We start from the raw sequence: 19368 nt of genomic DNA on the forward strand, positions 1-19368 counted from the left end.
AGCTAGCTTCAAAGCTAGAGGACTTAGAGAACAGGTCCCGGCGCTCTAATCTACGCATCTGCGGCCTCCCTGAGCACATCATGGACCTAACCTCCACGGCGACGGCACTCTTCCAAGAGCTAGCCCCTGATATCCCTCTTGAATGACTGGAGATAGAGAGGATCCACCGGACACTGACACGCAGGCGCCCTGATGGTCCCCCTCGTGACATCCTGGCCAAGCTACATGTCTACTGCACCAAGGAAACCCCGGCTGCTGCAGCCAGGTCCAAAGCACAGCAGGGTCCGCTCTCATTCCAAGGCCACGAGTACCAAGTGTTCGCAGATTTGGCCCCTTTCACCATAACCAAGAGGAGGTCCCTGCGCCCCTGCCTCGAAGTCCTCTCCAAGCATTACATTCCCTACAAATGGGGATTCCCCTTCCGCTTGCTGTTCTCCCATGGGGGTAAGCATCACTCTTGTACCACCCTAGAAGAAGCACAATGCAAAATGGCCGACCTGGGCCTTGCGGACTCACAATCTGGGGCCATGGACTCCTGCAACTCCCCTGCTCTTTCTTCCAAGCGTTCAAGGAGCGACTCGGATCAGAACCACTCCGGTGAATCAAGTCGCCCTGCGGTCAAGATGACCACCAAAAACCCTTCGCCGCGCTGAGTTGTCATGCAACCCCCTGGGGTTGGCCCTGTTTTTTTACCGCCTGTTGCGGTGTACGTGGTCCTGATGCCGGCTACCGTTTGCAGAGCTCTATGCCTTGGGATATCCTCTTCGGTTGGTGCCCAGTTCCTCTGTTTGTTCATTGTGGAAATTCTCCAACCCTGTGGAACACCTCAGGTTCTACGCCAGGAGATGACGGGAGTACAAGTCGCCCTGGATTTTTGGACCTTCCTGAAGTTGAATCAGCACTCCACATGGGACACCCTGTCATCAGGCGCGGTTACGAGAGCCACCTACTACGGTTCTCCCAATACCCTGCCAGGGTTCTACCCTTACCCCACCGAGAAGAAATGTATTCCCCATCTGTTGACCATCCTAAGGCACACCCCTGCTCTCACTACCCGAGTTGTATGCCCACGGGAACTGTTAACTTCTTTTTATCATATATCCTTTATGACGATGTTCTGCAATGTTATGCATATGTTCATGTTTTAACCAGGTTCTCGGATTGACCAGTGACAAGGGGAAGATCTTTAGCAAACTCGAAGGCCCTTATCGGTGGCTCAGGCCTACCCCTCTTTTCCAAACCCGCACTCCAGTACTCTGGGTGCACCTTACAGTGGTGCTCTGTGAGCCCTGGGGTAGCCTAACAACAAGATCTCTAATACCCCATTTACTAGCCTCCCCATCGCCCCCCTGTCATTGCCCACATCCGATCGTTACACCGGATACTCTAAACAAAACTGTATTGGACTTCATGTCCCAATGTAATGTTCTTAATCCGGGTGGACTTCCAATTTATTATAGTTTGCTTAAGACTTTGCCTGGGTGAGTACGTCACTGTGCTCCCCGTACCTTGGATACCTTGGGTGGCATAAGGAGCACTGCCTCCGCCCACCCAATGTTCTGAGATTGTAGTGGAATTTATCCATTATCTGTTTTTGTGTATGTTGTGATGTCTTGTGTGTTTTGTCTAGTGCACCCACTCCCCTTGTGTCTCCCCGTCTTTTCCCCCCCTCTTTTCTCCTCTCTTGGGTCCAAATAACTCCAGAGTCGAAACGTGTACTGGTACATACGACCGTGACAAAGGGCCCCCATACTTCTGGACTGGGTGAGTACCATGAGAATAACTACCAATTATCTTCCTATTAAGCTACTGAGCCTCAATGTTCAAGGCCTCAACTCCCCTAACAAGAGGACACGAGCCTTTAGATTTTTCCAATCCTCCCATGCAAACGTAATCCTTCTGCAAGAAAACCACTTCTCCAGATCGTCATGCCCCAAATACTTTAGTGCCCAATTCCCTCAAATCTATATGGCTATTGACTCGTGCAAAAGAAGGGGTGTCCTTATCGGCTTCTGCAGATCAGCTAACTATACGTTCTCTGATTCTCTGGGTCGCTACATGATCCTCACGGGCCTTCTGGATGATCAAGAAATAACACTTGTTTCCTACTATGCCCCAAATGTGGATCAGCTCACCTTTTTTCGAGAACTTCTGGAAAAAAAAAACATACCTGCTCGACGGGCGCGGTCATCATGTGTGAAGATTCCAACATGGTACTGTACCCGCATCGAGACAAATCCAAAGCCTCTTCCGCATGCTTGCACATGGCGACGCCATTTAGGGATCTGATGCCCTCCTACTCACTCATTGATTGCTGGAGAGAAGTCAACCCAAACAGAACCGACTACACACATTACTCCCACCCTCACGCGAGTCATTTCAGAATAGAACATATTTTTTCCTCTGCCACCACACATCCTCCACTCCCACATTCTACCGGTCCCATGGTCTGATCACTCAGCTGTCACCATGGTCCTTCCTGCCTTACATCCCACTCTCAATACTCCGACCTGGACCCTAAACGACTCCCTCCTCACAGATCCCGCCCACAAGATTCTTCTAGAATCCTACCTCACGGACTACATTCAAATAAACCGCACGCCAGACATTTCCCCTGTTACCCTTTGGGAGGCTCACAAGCCGGTCCTAAGGGGACGGATAATTCAATTATCCTCCCAGCTCAAGCGGGAAAGATTGCGTAAATTACACTCTTGAGAGGGACTTTAATGAAAGCTCCCAAGCCTTTTCCTCAGATCCCTCCCCTGCCCATAAAACAGCGTTAGAATCAGCCCGTCAAGCCCTAAACCTTCTGCTCACGGATCATGCTGCCAAACAACTCCATCGCACTGCCCGCAAATTCTACCTCAAAAGCAACAAAGCAGACTCCCTTCTGGCCTCCAGACTCCGGCGGTTAGACTCCACGTTCAAACCTATTCGCCTACGAACTCCTGCAGGAACCCACACTAGTACCCCGACCAAGGTTCTGGAGGTCTTTCAACAGCACCTTTCAAATGTATACGCCTCCCAAGACTTTCTCTACCGACCAAGCCAACAACTTTTTTGCAGGCCAAAAAGCCTCCCTTGAGGAACCCTTTACGGAGCAAGAGGTCCAACAAAGGATCAAATCGCTGCCCTGGGGCAAGAGGCCAGGGGTGGACGGTTTCACTACAGCCTATTATGTTACCTTCTGGCCCCCCTACTGACCGCGACATTCAATTCTCTCCGCAAAGGGGCATCCCTGGGCCCTGAATCCCTCACAGCCCTGATCTGTATGATACCCAAACCCTCATCCGATCACACCAATCCCTCAAACTACAGACCGATATCCCTCCTTAATGTAGACGTTAAAATAATGGCCAATAGACTTAACTGCGTGATAGGCCACTTGGTCTTGAATGACCAAGTTGGCTTCATCCCTACCAGGCAAGCTAGCGACAACATTCGTAGAATCTCTCTCCTTACCCACATAGCCAGAACTAACAATATCCCAACCATGCTCCTGTCCCTAGATATCAAAAAAGCATTTGACAGCATCTCCTGGCCCTACTTATTCTATACACTGCGACCCTGGGGTTTTGGACCCTTCTTTATAAAGTGGGTGTCCTCACTTTACAACCATCCGACCGCACGTGTAAAATATGCGGGTCTCTGCTCCCAACCCTTTCCGATCCTGAGGGGCACCAGACAGGGTTGCCCCCTGTCCCCCCCCCCTTTTACACCACTGTCCCCCCCTCCTTTTCGCCCTAGCGTTGGAGCCCTTAGCTCAGAAAATTTGCCGATCGCCTGACATCACTGGTATAGAACATGAGAAAACCTCACATAAGATGTGTATGTTTGCAGATGACGCACTGCTCTTCGTGACGAACCCCATAGTGTCTCTGCCCAACCTTGGTAAGCTCCTGTCGGACTTCGCCTCAATCTCAGGTCTAACTATCAGGTCTAACTATCAACCCCTCCAAATCTACAGCTCTAAACATCACTTTACCTCCGGCCTTGGTTGACTCCCTGCGAGACGCATATCCTTATGCGTGGAGGAAGGATCACCTACCATATTTGGGAATCAAATTGGGGAGCTCCTACCAATCTTTATACTCAGCAAACTACCCTGACATGATTTTGAAATTGATCGCCTTGTTGAAAACCTGGTCCCAATATCACTTATCCTGGCTAGGAAGGATTGCAGCAGTCAAGATGACTCTCTTGCCCAAGATCCTTTACTTATTTAGGGTCCTGCCAGTAGCGGTTCCAGCTCCCGCCATTAGAAAGCTCCAAACCCATATCTTTAAGTTCATATGGGGCGACAGAAAGCCTAGAATAGCCAGGCGTACACTATACCTACCAAAATCTAAAGGGAGGACTGGCAGTCCCGCACTTGTCTAAATATTTCTTAGCGGCACAAATGGGTCAACTGGTAAAATACCATTCAGTAATCGAAACTCCGGCTTGGGTGGCCTTGGAAAACACCTTAATGAAGCCCGCATCAGTGGCTAACCTGTTATGGCTAGCCCCTAAACGCAGACCCCCCATCTCAAACCCCATAACCTCACATTCCCTCAGACTGTGGGACTCTATTAAAGTACAATACGGCCTCATTTCCCCACACTTGCCACTTATGTCCTTCTTACACAATCCTTCCTTCATCCCTGCACTAACAGACCCGTCGAGATTCAGGGCCTGGACCACCCGCAACCTCACCCACTTCTGGCAATTGCAAACCGACTCGGGTGTGAAACCTGCAGGAACATACAAACCTGCCAAACAATGAGATATTCCGCTATCTCCAAATTACTAACTACATTAATACCTCCACCCCAACACAGAGGAGCTCCCGATCACTATCCCCCTTCGAGCAAGTTTGCCGCAATGACCCGCACAGCCTTGGACTTATATCACTTCTCTATGCCATTCTAGTCTCCCCCACAGACACTCCCCCCCTCCTATGTGAGACACTGGGACAGGGACAATGGGTTGACTATTGACGACGAAACCTGGGAACAATCCTGGGCTAATACTAGGAGCAGTTCAAGATGTGCAAGCATGCTGGAACTTAATTATAAAGTACTATTGCGATGGTACTTGGTGCCTACTAGGGTGGCTACCTACAAGCCTGATTGCTCTCCCAACTGCTTTAGAGGTTGTCCAGATAGGAGGCACATTCTTCCACATTTGGTGGAGCTGTCCACTAGTCTCTGATTTTTGGGAGCTTATACTCAATATCCTCTCATCCCTGTTCTCGGTGCAGATACCCAAGGACCATAACTTTGCGCTTCTCAACTGCAGACCAGAAGGCCTATCACGTAAACAGTTTAACCTTTCAATGCATGTTTGCACCTCCACAAAAAAGGAGAGATAGCGAAGAACTGGCTGACCCCCACCCTAAGTCTCACTAGTGTCATAAATCATGTCCATTGGGTTATGGCCCACGAAAAACGAACTGCGCAACTTAGCAATAGAATGACCAAATGTGAAAAAACCTGGTCCCCATGGATATAGACAAGTACTTAGACCCGGGCACCCCTCGCCGTCTATGCTCTATTTAACCAACTCACCACTGCTGCCATATATATATCGCACCCTAGTACCATTATACGATCCGACTCCCCCTCCCCCCTTTTTCTCGCTCTTCACTTCTCTCTCCCTTCTGACCCCCTTGCAGCCTGCCGTAACCCCATCTGAACCTAAGTGTACCCCCCCACCTTATGTTGTCATGTCTGTGTTGTGTGGTGTCGTTGCTCTGCCCGGCTGGTTCCACTCTACATTAGCGGTAGTCTATCTACTACCACCTTCGGAATCTACGGGGTCTGCGGTACTCCTGAAGGTACTTGGAATAAACCCCGACAACCTCCTAACATAATATCCTCGGTACTGAATGTTTTACTAACCCAAATATAAGGGCAGGAGCCTAGAAAGGTTATAGGCTAAGTATTTAAATTGTAAGAAAATATATTAAGTATAACTAATCCAATATTACCTGAAGACCTCCGTCTCCCCAGATCTACTGTCATACAAATGTGATTACCCCGGAATCTGTAACCGCCCCTTGCATATGTACCACGATGTACCTAAATATTACTACTGCATGTCCTCTTATTGTTATATTGGTCTGCGCACCACATTGTGTGATGTTTTGTATTGTTGGATGTACTATGCGATAAAACAATAAAAACATTTATATGGGGGGAAAAAAACCTTCGCCACGCTCCTCCTCTGGAACTAGAACATTCTGGTCCACCAGATCCCCCAACAGGAGGCAAAGTGATCTGGCTCTGACCAAATCTTCAGGGAGCTCTGTCACTTCATTCCCTATTAGGGGTGTTTTCGAAGACCAGCCTGTACCCTTCTTCTACAAGCCTCAGTATGAACGCATTGAAGGACACACTTCTCCAATATGGGAGGAACCCTTCTAAACTTCCCCCCACAGGGAGCAGATCATTGCGACTTAATGTTTTAGGAGGGGGAAGGGGGATAAAGACAAAAGAATACTCCCCATCCCCTCACCCTTATTTACCTGTCCACCCTCTAAGCCGGGGCCAAAAAACAAGTCACCGGAAAAAAGTAAGTTACACAAACGAAGCTTAGAAGCAGTCACCTTCCCAGGTTTTTCACCACAAAGTTGACAAGAAGAATTATAAGAGTAAAAAATCTGGCAGACATACTAACCGACTCAGCAGAATCTGCTATAAGCCCAACTGCTTTAAAACAGCATAGGGAAACAATATAATAATTGCTCTCTAGGGTAAACTTGGCACCAGGTGAGCTTTTAACTGGAAAAGCCAGAACTCCAGATTCCTATCCACACAGGTAGTTGCCAAAGCTGGCCTAAAATTAGAAAGCGCAGAATCCCAATCTCTTGAGAAGAATGTCCATTTTCTTATCCATAGGGTCTTTCAACCATCTCCTCAAAGGCTAATTCAGACCTCTTATAGAAACGTTAGCAAGTGGGACATCTAATTTACGACTCCTATTCCAAATTAAGGCCGGATCGTCATCAAATGGAAATCTACATTTCAGGTTGTTGGACAAGAAACGCTTTTTCTCTGGTTCTGCCCACTCTAAGTATAGAATCAGAGAGAATCTTCTGTACCGGTAAATTCTTTTCTCTGTAACCCTTGGTACATAAGATCATGCCTGGAAAGTTGGACCTTTTCTTCCTGAATCTCCAGTGTCTCAAATAGCTTTCAGCAAATCAACATGCTCCAGAGACAGTTTAAACCTAGAACCTAGAAGAGTCCTCCCTTTCACCAACGTCTTCTGACGACGATTCTATCCGAGATGAGTCCGAACTGCTAGGTCTCCTCAGGTTCAGATTTAAAAGAAACCCCCTCAGTTACCAACAAAGGCAATTGATTTGAAATTGGAGTGACCTAGATCAAGGCACAGGATGCCAACACCCCTGAAATTGGTATGTCGAAAAATTAGAAAAGTTGGGTTTTTTTGGGCAGCCGACTGACAACTTACAAACCAAAACTTTTTTTAGAAAAAATATTTTATTTGATTAAAAGGTAAGTGAAATTGATAAAATTGACAACATGATTCCCCTGTAAGCTCACTCCACATAAATTAAGTTGATTCATATACAGATGACATTCAGAATCTTATACAATGGAACATGATTGAAAAAACATAATTGAAAAATTCATGTACACATGACATGATTAGTATAAAGCGAGGTGATGGAGGAGCTTGATTTTCTCAACGTTTCGCACTAAATAGCGCTTCTTCAGGAGGTGAAGAAGGAAGTTGTCCTTGGAGTCTGTGTGTGCGTCCCAGTCGTTCCACCCAGCTCAGACGATGAAAGAGTAAAAGCATAAGGCGAGGGGGGAGGGAGGAAGAACAGGAAAGAAGGAGAGAGGAAAAAATGGAGGCCCTAGACCCCAGTGAGGGCAGACCCAATCGGGAGATGGCGGGGGTACCACTGCTCCCAAGAGATTGGAGGTGGATACACAAGATTGTCGATCAGTGTCGTAAGGTAGCCGTTCCTCTCTCTCGATATCGCGCCCCCAGCAGCTAACACAGCCCTAGCCGGCTGTATGCCAGAGAGGACAGGCACAGCAGGGGTATCAGTCAGAGCCTTCATATTATCCTACGAGTGATCTGAAACAGTGGAGTGTGGTTACTAGTAGGGATGCAACGATACTAGTATCGGTGCCGATACAGGGTATTTGGGTGAGTACTCTTACTCGCCCAAATGCTCCTATACCCAGTCCGATACCTGAAACTCCGGTATCAGGAAGCCAGGCAGCGAGTCATTACATCCTGCCAGGCTTTCCGATTGTCACTTGTTGACGAGGGAGCATGGAGCCGGCTTTCCGGCCAATCAGGAAGTTGGGCAGCATGTAACGTCTTGCCGCCTGGCTTCCTGATTGGCCAGAAAGCCAGCTCCGTGCTTCATCACCTGGTGACAAGGGAGCATGGTAATTGGGAAGCCAGGTGGCGAATCATTACACGCTACCTGGCTTCAGGTATCTGCGAGTACTGAAAAAAAAAAAATATCGATACTCCATACCAAAAAACGGTATTGGTGCATACCTACATGCTAGTTCCTCCTTGACAAAAGGCTGCTACAAGCTGAAGCTTACTCATCCTTAAAAAGCACACCAACACATGCTTGGCAAAGATGCTTGTATAGGCAGGGTTTTAACCTAGCCAGAGCCTTAGTACCACATACAGCACACTTCTTCCTAGGAACACTCCAGGGACCTTGGTCTGCAGGAGCATCACCTAATCATTAGCCGGGGAGGAGGAATCAATGATCCCACTGCCACCCTACGCCCTTTTTTTTGTCTCTATAGGTTGGACATGTGTCTCTTCAACCCAACTATGCAACTATGAATAAGCAGGAGGTCGGAGCATCAGGAGGGTAGAACCATGACAAAAGAACCCTGAGCTGGGCTGGTAACTGAGGAGCCTGCATCCACCGGAGCTTGCGACTGCAAAGATTCCATACTGCAGCACGTGCTCCCAAACCGGCGTCCTCACGGCCTCTGCTGGGAGGAGTATATGTCAGGAAGTACAAGCCAGGGCCCTACCCTTCCACTGCACTGAAAACAAGGCCTGGAATGCACGACCTCCCTAGCCTTGTGCCAAAGGAGCCTAGCCAGGGGAAGAGCGCAGATCAGGTCAAGGCCCTCCACGGGCACATGAGGGGAGAGGGGAACCAAGATACCTCTTGGCTTCCAGTAATCCTCCTTGGTGTAAGACAATACAGCAAGGGGAGGAAGGGACCCAGCACAGCTTGTGACAGCTATCTCCCAACCCTCCAACATTCCACACTGGCAACGTGTCTCCTCCGGACAGAGTAAATCCATGAGCCCATCACACTCCAAACCGCATGTTTCCAGAAAAAAATCAGTCAGGTGCTGCGGTGATCGACGGATGGCGACCGTCACATAACAGTAGAAGCAGGGACACTGGCACACCAGTATAAACGTGAAGCAAAAGTCTTATTTGAAGAGGTGCCACATATCACATATCTCCTCCAGACAGAGGAAACGCTAAAAGACCACCTTCAGAGAAGCCTCCTCAGTTTATGTGATTGGTGGTGATGCGTTTCCTGTTTGGTGGGAAGTTCCTCCATATCTCACATGCTGTCCTGGAAGACAACTGGGGAATACAGCGACATCTTCCACAGGGACCGTTAAAGTCTTGTTTCAACAAGATATAGCTGGGTCTAAATGCAGCCGATGATTCAAGGGATTCCCCTTAAATAGGTTATTGCTGAGAAAACGGTTGAGGAATAAACAATTTTTCAGGGTAGTCCTAATCAACATACCACACCGGCTGTCTGTGTATAGTGAGGATTCGAGTTAGCCTTTAATAAGGAATCTGTTTTAAAGGCTTCGGAAGACCTCCTGATTAACGGATATTAACTTCTACTTCACAAATATTTGTTTTAAGTATGCCAGCTTATCACTGGTCTCAAGAAAAAAATAAATCACTGAGAACTCCCCAAAACATGTATGCAATAATTTTTCTCCACCGCAATGAATATCTCAAGGCTGTCTATACTGACTTTTCTCCCAGGTAACACTGGAGAACTAGCGTATGGCGTGTGTATGAATATTTTGGGAAGAATTGGGGAGATGGGAGGGGGTTCAAGGAATGTGGGGTTCTGGTTTTGAAGATTTTTTTGTGTGCTCAGTATTGACATTTTATCAAACTTTTTAGACAATTCAGTTTAAAAAGGCATCCATCAAACATGTAATAAAAGGATTTCCCAAGTTTTTTCTTATGTTGCCCTCAAAAGGCACATTAAAAGGAGGACACTCATTCCTGTGTTACATGTCCACCCTGTCAGTGCCCAGCTACCCATGCATTTTTTACAATACCTTGCCTATTAGTCTTGAAAATGGCCAGAATAACTCCCTCCTCCATAAATTGAACCCAAGAACATTTGCTCATCCCTGCCATTTACCTGTTGCAGGAGGCCATCTAGAGAATCTTTGTCCTGTAAGGTAAGCCCATCTTTCTGCAGTCGTAGAATAAGCTCAGGCTTCTTGTATGGTTTAAGGGCTAGTAAGTGCATCACCCTGTCTTTGAAGGGTCGTTGAGAAATGTTGGTGGCTGTTCTCTTGATCGCACTAGCTAAATTTACTGGTGTTTGCCGCTTCCTTGATGGCACGACATCGGAGACTCCTGGAGCAGGTTTTCGGACTTGGACCTTTTTGACTGCTGGAACAAAAATAAAGTTTGTTTACAGCAAATGTGGATAATGCAGGACCTGTTGACCAGTAACCAGCATAACTATTCTTGGAATGTAATAAACCATTATTATTGGTTCAATACATTCACCCCCCCTCCAATAAATATGATTAACAGAACCAACTATGGAGCAGAATTCATAGTCACACCTCCCACTCATCATGCCTCAGTTTTGTAGAGGGTAATAATACCAGGGGCAAGATCGTAGGCAGAGAAGGGACCTGTGGCCCTCAATTCCAAGAAATGGATTATGGTAAGGACAAAAATCCAAATTTCTTTTGTTCACTGAGGGACACAGCATTCAGAGACAACTGGGATGTCCAAAAGCAGTTCAATGGAGGGGTGGGTAACAGCAAAAACAGACCCAGATATTAACAACAAAAGTTAGGGCTGTCTGCAGCTCAAAGTCACATGAAGCATCTTGTTCCCCAAGCTGTCATCATATGAGGCTTAAAGTGTATTTCCACTTTTCCAGTCTAATTGAATACCCCAACTACTGTATATTGTGTGTGTGTTCATATTCACACAACATATTGAAAAAATTAAAGAAAAAAAAATACTTCTTACCATTTAGATGTCACTGTGTAGCAGGCCTTGTTGCTCGTGCTAGAGGACACACATGAGCACATAAAAAAGGACATTCCAAATTTCCTACTCTTAAAGGCGCCGTTTGACTGCTTCTATGCAAGAGGTGGGTGGCAAATAGTTAAAACACACTAGATTTGTTTGTTACATGTAATTGAATGCATCAGTCCCAATAAACTATGCTTTGTAATTAAAAAGGGAATAGGGCCTAATGATTAACATGTCAACCTCCAAATGGCAATATTGTAGCAAGACTCTAGGGGATGCAATTTATCTGCATTACTAAACGTCTGATAAGATCCTACATAGGACCTATATGTTTCATTTCAAGAACCATCATATTAAAGAAGAACTCTAGGAAAATCAAAACCTTACCCTTGCAGTGGAGCTACCCTCGCACTGCAAAGGTTAAGTGCTTGTTTTGTCTAGGGAACTGAAAGCAGTTTTATTCACCTGATCCACCGGGCCCCGCAGCAGTCACCTCTCTCTGGCTATGGAATGTCCCTCTGCATCCATGTCTAATGCAGATGAACGGTGACCTGCATTAGGTGTGATGTCAGTGGTCCTATCAGTTCTGACTACACACTTTTTTTTTCTACATCTGCTTGTCTCATAAAAGTACTAAGACCTCACAGAAAAGCAAATATGCCCCATGTAAATGCTAACACAACAGGAACACACACACACGGAACCATGAGAGGTAATATATTAGATATGGATAATTTTCTAACACTACCTACATGTATGGCAAGTGTGTAAATACTAGTCAGTGCAGTTTTTTTTCCTACTGCTGTATAAAACCAAACAGAAAGGCAACAGAACAGGATCACTTAGGTGTTTTTGAGCAGTAGAAAAAGCGATTTTAAAAACGCCCAACACAATGAGTCCCATGATTTTCAATGGCCCCTATTCACATCCGAGCAGCAAAACGCCAAAAACACACAAAAAAAAGGAAGTAGTAGTACAAGCTTTGGGGGGGAAATTGCAAGCTCATTTTTCCCCCATAGACTTCAATGGAAACGCCAGGAAACTCACGGCAGAAGCACATTGCACATTTTCGTGTGCTTTTTCACACGCATTCGTCCATTGACTGCAATGTTTCTTGAGCTGCCAGTCAAAAGGCACGCCTTCATGCTCATAAAAATGTGCCAAATGACCATAAACGTACAAAAAAAATTAACGCTGAATCTGTGCGTACAAACGCACAAAAAGATGCCGCCACACATTACTTCCACACATCCTGTAAACAGAAATGGAGAATTCAAACCTGGAAATCTTGCAATACTTGCCTCCATATCTGCTACCCATTTTGATAACAATGGCACTTCTGCTTTTGTTCTCCTCTTCAGCCTGCGCCATGCTTTGCCGCGCCTTCTGATAGGAGTCATCTGTAGCACATACAGTGATTTTATCCTGGATGCAGCCCAGACAGTCGAGGTTGACATTTCCATTACTAAAAGAGGATAGAGGAAACCGATTTACATTTCACATGTAAAGTTTAACACATTTTCTGGCACAATACAAATAATTTTGGCCAATTAAGTGAAGTATTTCACTGCACAAGGCAGACCAGTGCAGGACAAATTCTACTGGCTGCCATGGGTACTGTACTACCATTTATACCATGTTATTGTTTTATGGAACAGATCTGTAAAAACAGCACAAAATGAGGAGTTTGTCATCAACAACAAATTATATAAAAAGGACTACGTTTCTGGCCTGGATTACCTGGTCAAGTTAGGTTCAGCCATTTTAAAAATCAAAGTGGATACCTAATAAGACACCTAAAAAAGCAAAGTCCACCTCTTACAAACATATAATGAATACTCGCCACATTCATAAAAGAAACAAACGTATTGCATTTTTGCTTTGCATTGGAGCAAGTAAAGCATTGCAACCACCTTCAGTGGATCATGGGTGCAATGTTCTGGCTCCTACATACTTCCCCTCAAGGTCTCTGTCTGTACTGGAGGTATGGACTTACAAGTTACAGGAACAGTAAGTTCTACAACAGTAAGTATGAATGGATTAGAGTGCGGTCATGCCACCACCTCTGTATTCCAACTACAAGTCCCTGTGGCACGGTAGCAGACTGACAGGATCGGTGTATGGAAAGGCTACAAGTCCAAAAGGTACTATCAAATAAAAAAAACGGACAGGAGCATGTGGAGAGAACAACCCCGCAGTAGTATGTAAAATGAAGAAGCCAAGTGTGAAAAACTAACACCTGAATCAATAGCTTGTAGAACCACCTTTAGCAGCAATAACTAAGAAAGAAAAGTGGGCCAACACTGCTTCAGTTCATTGAGGTTTGTGGGCATGTGTTGATGCACAACCCTGTTTAAAGTCCCACCAGAGGAGCATTTTGATCAAGTTAAGGTCTGGACTTTGACTGCGCCATTGCAACACCTTGATTCTTTTTTCAGTCATTTTGTTGTAGATTTGCTGGTGCTTGGGATCACTGTCCTGTTGCATGACCCAATTTCAGCCAAGCTTTAGTTGTCAGACAGATGGCCTCACATCTGAGTCTAGAATACTTTGGTATACAGAGGAGTTCATGGTCAACTCAATGACTGCAAGGTGCCTGGGTCCTGTGACTGCAAAACAAGCCCAAACCAACACCCCTCCACCACCATGCTTGACAAATGGTATGAGGTGTTTGTGCTGATGTGTTTAGTTTTTGCCAAACGTGGCGCTGTGCATTATGCCCAAACATGTCCACTTTGGTCTCATCTGTCCAAATGACATTGTTCAGGCGTCTTGTGGTTTGTTCAGATGCACTAAAGCCTAAGCCGTGCTGCCATGCACTTTTTAGAGAGAAGAGCCCATCTCCTGGCAACCCTTCCAAACCAATCATACTGGGCCTTAACATTTAACATGCTAACTGAGGCCTGTAGAGTCTGGGATGTAACTCTTGGGTTTTGTTATTTTTTTTTTATTTCTCCAAGTATTGCAGTCTGACCTTGGGGTGAACTCCTAAGAAGATTGGTCCTGTAAGTTTTGGTTCCTGTAAGTCTTAAATGTTTTCCACTTATGAATAGTCTTCCTCACTGTAGAATGATGGACTTTAAATTGTTTGGAAATGGCCTTATAACTCTTCCCAGATTGATGGGCAGCATTGTTGATGTCTTGCCTCCTTGGGATTGTGTTGGCACACACCTGAATGCTCTAGACCAGCAAACTGCTAAAACTGGCTTTTATAGAGGTCACACTTTTATAGAGGTCACATTAATTAAGGCCATTTGAAAAGCAGCACCTTCCTGCTACTTAACCTCTTAAGTCCTATGGAAGCATTATGGGTGTACTTTTTTCCACACATGACTTCTCCATTTTGGCTTTAAGTATGTAAAATAAAATGAGGACAGTGTAATAAGTCATGTGGTGTTGTTCATCTGAGGTTATATTTACCAAATTCAAGACCTGCCAAGGACCAGATTTTTTTGTGTTGATGCATAGTATATAATATAGAATTTGATGCATAGAATAATAATATAGAATTTAAAAAGGGTGTGCATGCTTTTTTACCCAGCTGTACATAAATATACACCTTTAAACATCTAAAACTTGGGGCTTGCTCATGAAGTTGAGCTGGCTCATCCCCTCCTGCATCTAGCTATTGCTTCTTCGCCCTCATTCGCACTATGGGCTTTGGGATCCCCAAATCTCCCATTTTGATGCAGCTGCTGTCACCCGTTTAGGTTAATGACCAGCCACATCTAAATGAGTTGGGATCCCTGCTGCAGGAATTTGTAGGTTCTTGATGCAGGACTCCCAAATCACAGTCTGGATGAGGGGCTCAATCTTTAGGAGCAGGTTAATAACCAACCAACTGCTAGACTTACCGTGTTTCCCCGAAAATAAGACACTGTCTTATATTATTTTTGGCTCAAAAAAACACACTAGGTCTTATTTTCGGGGTAGGTCTTATTTTTTCTTTTTTTTTCTTTTTAATGTACAACAATCCACACTTATTCATGTACAACAGTCTATATGTATTAATGTACAAAAATATGGTGATCAGGGCAATCAGGGGTGCCGTACCTTTCCAAGAGCAATTTTCTAACCAATCGCTGGCTAGAATGAAGCGCACTTTCACTATTGATTCCTCACAGATGGAGTGCATTTGGTATCACTCCGCCTGTGACAGGAGTCGGCGCTATAGAGGAGGCATCGGCTTATACGGTTCTGCTCCCTCCGGTGCCGACTTGCTTCCTCTAGAACTGGCTTCGTTGGCACCGCTGATTCTCTCCTGCCTCTCCCGCGGCTCTTCAAGTTCCCCCTTATGCCACCACCGGCCCTGGGAATGGTCACAACTAGGTCTTATTTTTGGGGTAGGTCTTATATTTTAGCAATTCCCCAAAATAGTACTAGGTCTTATTTTAGGGGTAGGTCTTATTTTTGGGGAAACAGGGTAAAAGAGCATCTGCCAGTGTTTGAATTAAAGAATCAAGGCTATCATTTGCATATATAAGTTTTGTAGTACTGGGGGCGCTTTTAAAAGACATTGGCGGGTATGTGCAGACACCTAAGGTTTTGAGATTAGAAAATAAACTTCTAAATTTTGAGTATACAAAAAAAGAACACCACAACACACATCAATGTGGATAGACTAGAGCTCACCTTTGAGTGTACTGCTGAATGCATTCAAAGCTCCCTTGAGGGCTATCTCTGCCTACATTTGATAGGTAGAAAGTGAAAGTCCGCACTTCTGTGGGGCACTCTGGCCGAGGAATTGTTATTTGCTGTGGTGAGGTGAAAGAAAAAGTTCAGCAAAAAAAAAAAAAAAACAGGGGACCAAGGAAAACATTAAACAGCACATATTTAACTATTCATAATGTTAGATAAAAATAAAGCCAAGTATAGATGCAATACTATGAAATGCCCTGGTCATCTATAACGGTACATTAAAAAAACAGGCAAACAAATATTTTAAGGCTTATTTTCTGCAACAATCCATATTGTTTATATAATCTATCTCTAAATCTAGAATGAGATATATCAATGTATAGATATATATAATCGTTTATGTGCCATCATGTTCAACTCATCAATAAATATACTTTTTATGCTTAGATTGCTGCAGCACCCAAATTCAGAAGCTCCCTGCTCACACAAGATCCCCACGCTCTGTTCAGTGCACACTATAGTTCCTGGGCACCGGCCAGTGTGCCCCCCAGCTCCCTGGCATCTCACCTGAATGCTGGGCAGTATGCGGCTACACTGTAACTCCAACTCTTTTCCCTGGGACGGCCCAGCCTGTCAACACGCATACGAGCTCGGGGTGAGTCTAGGAGTTGTGTGGGTGTGTCTGCAGGCAGCAGGGAGGTGGAGGATGTGATAACCAGCCAAACTAAATTGACCAACTAATTGAAAATGAAAGACCATTGGCAACGATGTTCATTATCGACTTTGTCGATTAGTCGTTTCAGCCCTGGCTTATAAATCAGCCCCTATGTTTTGTACACATAAATAGGATGCATTAAGTCAACCAAAGCCAACACGTGTACTGCATTTTTTTTTTAGATATTGCTGGCGGAACTTTGGGATCATTCCAATAGGGACAAAGTCGTCAACAATTATGGAGGCATATGCTGCAATTTACAACCCCCAGTCTGAAGGCTAACTGCGCAGGTGCGGCCAGTGGTGGACAAATTTGACCACAATAAAACAAAGCTATAGCTGTCCTACTGATATAACTAAGGATGTGGGGGGCGGTGGGGTATTGAAAACATAAAAGGAATAGATGCTAATCATTTAATGTTTTTGTGCTTGGGTAATCTTTGGCAAATGGTAAAATTGTACCACAACAATAAATGGTGGAAGCATCATTTAAATTCAATCTATTCAGTAAATCATTCATTCAACATAACCATAAAAACTTACCCCTTGACTGCCTTGGAATCGAATAGCTGGCTTTAAGCTTATGGATTCCTAAAAGTAAACCCAACAAAAAAAAAAATAAAGGGTGGTTAAGAGGAAGGTTTTTACTTTTCAACTATGACCATCTTGCTAAAGGTTAAATTGCTTATTAAAAAAAGGTGTTCATTTTATTTGTGACTTTTTTTTTTTAGTAAAATTATCTATACATGCCATGCGAATGTGGTTGGTGAACACTGTAAATTATCTTAATTATATGTCCTACAATCTGACATTATCCAGGAACATACTGTTCACTAATCATAACATGAAAAATTACACTAATGAGATGACAAAAAAAAAAAAGTTAACTAGAGATCAGATAATTATGAGCACAGGGAAAAAATAAAACCCAGACACTAAGCTTTAAAACCATGTCATTGACAACAAAATAGAGAGAGATCTCTTGGGAGGGAATATTTAGCACTAACCTAAAATTAGGACTTGTAATTAAATTCCATTTTACAAATAATGTCACAGGGGGTTAATGGTGGAACACTTATGGTTGATAACCAATAAAACAGATTCTATAAAATGCCTCTAAGTAGGTAGTATGTAGCAACAATTACTAGTGCACAAATTCAGTGATACAATTTGTATAATTAATCACAACAAATGTGCTATTATAGAGCTTGCAACACAGGAATATCCACTATTTCATCATTCAAGGAATCAAGTTGTGTAGCTACACAGTTGGTCAGTCAAAAAAAAAGGACGGACGACAGACATGTCCGTCGAGTATAACCAATACAAAGTTGCAAACTGAAAATCGGAAAAACATGGGATTTTTGTTTTTAAGGTCCTTTTTGTGGACTCTATTGAGGGACTTGAAAAGGAGAACTATGGGGTCAGGGATTTTCCCCATAGTTCTCCTAAGGGTAACGGGAGGACACAAACTAGCGTCCTCCTGTCACCCAAAGCTCAGTATATAGCGAGCTCCAGCTTGCAGTATACTGAGACGCCGCAGCCGGAACGGATCCCGACAATGCTGTCTGGATGCACCCAGCTGCATGAGTGACAGCGGGCTCTGCCTATCTAGAGGCAAAGTCAGCTGTACCCTCCCCCCGTCCGTTCCGCCAGTCAGCGCTTGGGGATCGGACAGGGGAGGGGGGGAATCACTGCAGGGAGCCGTGAGTGACAGTCACGGCTATCTGCAGGGACAGGATCGAGAAGTGAGCGAGGATATGATCTAGTTTCATTGTCACAGGTCGGCTAGAACTACGAGGCTGAGTGATTTTCACTCGCCTCATAGTTCACCTTTAAGAATACAAATACAGTTTGACACAGGCAAACTGTAAAATTGAAATTTGAATTAGTTTTTCTACTCTTGCCACCAAAAGACTTCTGGTTCCCTAATGGTTAAATGCACATACTGAATCTGGGAGCCGATAACAGCGTCCTGAGGTGGGAGGCAGCTTCCTGGCTAATCAAGAAGCCAGGTTCCAAATTGCCACAGAAGCCGGATTTACTCTCCCTCGCAACACTGCAGGCTAGCCTGGCTTCCCGATTGGCCGGGAAGCCGGCTTCATGCTCCTTTGAAGCAATGCCGGTTTGAGAGACCTCTGGCAGGTAATTCCGGTATCGGGGTAAGTATTGGAGCAATTGGGCGAGTACTCACCCAAATGCTCAGTATATGGTATCGGCACATCCCTAGTTTCTTCCAATGACAAAGTCCCCTGCACAGACAAGGTGTCTAGGACTCCTCCTGGCAACTGTTAGGTCATAAATTAATCTTCCAATAAATCAGGAAAGAAGGGATTTCCCTACCTCCAGGGTTGGATACTTGAGGATTTCGAATCAGAGAGTGAAGTTTTTGGAATATTTTTTGCAGAAGAAAAAAAAATCTGGAATCAGCTGCTTGCAGAATAAGACCTAGGTACTGCAAGCATGGAGTTGGTGTCAGCACAGATTTTTCTGCAGGTTCAGAATCCAAAATCGAACCTTTAAAAAAGGTCTAAATCAGGGGTGGCAAACACAAGGCCCGCGGGCCGCATCCGGCCCGCCGGACCTTGTAAGTTGGCCCGCGCAGGGGTGTGGAATTCGTATTGCCCGACGCCCGGGACATGTAGTTCCGGGCAAGTGGTTTTTGCACCGTAGCAGGGCTGGCTTTCTTTGAGCGCCGAGAGCGGCGCTACGAGCGGGGGGGCGTGGAGAGCGGGGATGGAG

General features: G+C 45.1%; 1 protein-coding gene across 2 annotated transcripts in view; it reads right to left on the reverse strand.

Moving 5' to 3' along the window:
- Positions 1-19368, reverse strand: part of ELL (elongation factor for RNA polymerase II) — a 71547-nt gene that overhangs the window by 18538 nt on the left and 33641 nt on the right. The window contains exons 2-5 of one of the 2 annotated variants that reach the window (XM_018557483.1): positions 17170-17217; positions 15907-16028; positions 12576-12739; positions 10415-10668 (exon numbers count right to left, since the gene is read on the reverse strand). In XM_018557483.1, coding sequence (XP_018412985.1) covers positions 10415-10668; positions 12576-12739; positions 15907-16028; positions 17170-17217 — 588 coding nt within the window. Of the gene's footprint in view, positions 1-10414; positions 10672-12575; positions 12740-15906; positions 16029-17169; positions 17218-19368 lie in introns of both variants that reach the window. The other variant, XM_018557482.1, reaches the window with a different exon arrangement.

This window comes from Nanorana parkeri, unplaced genomic scaffold, assembly GCF_000935625.1.
Source record: "Nanorana parkeri isolate BGI_ZX_2015 unplaced genomic scaffold, ASM93562v1 scaffold286, whole genome shotgun sequence".
NCBI lineage: Eukaryota > Metazoa > Chordata > Amphibia > Anura > Dicroglossidae > Nanorana > Nanorana parkeri.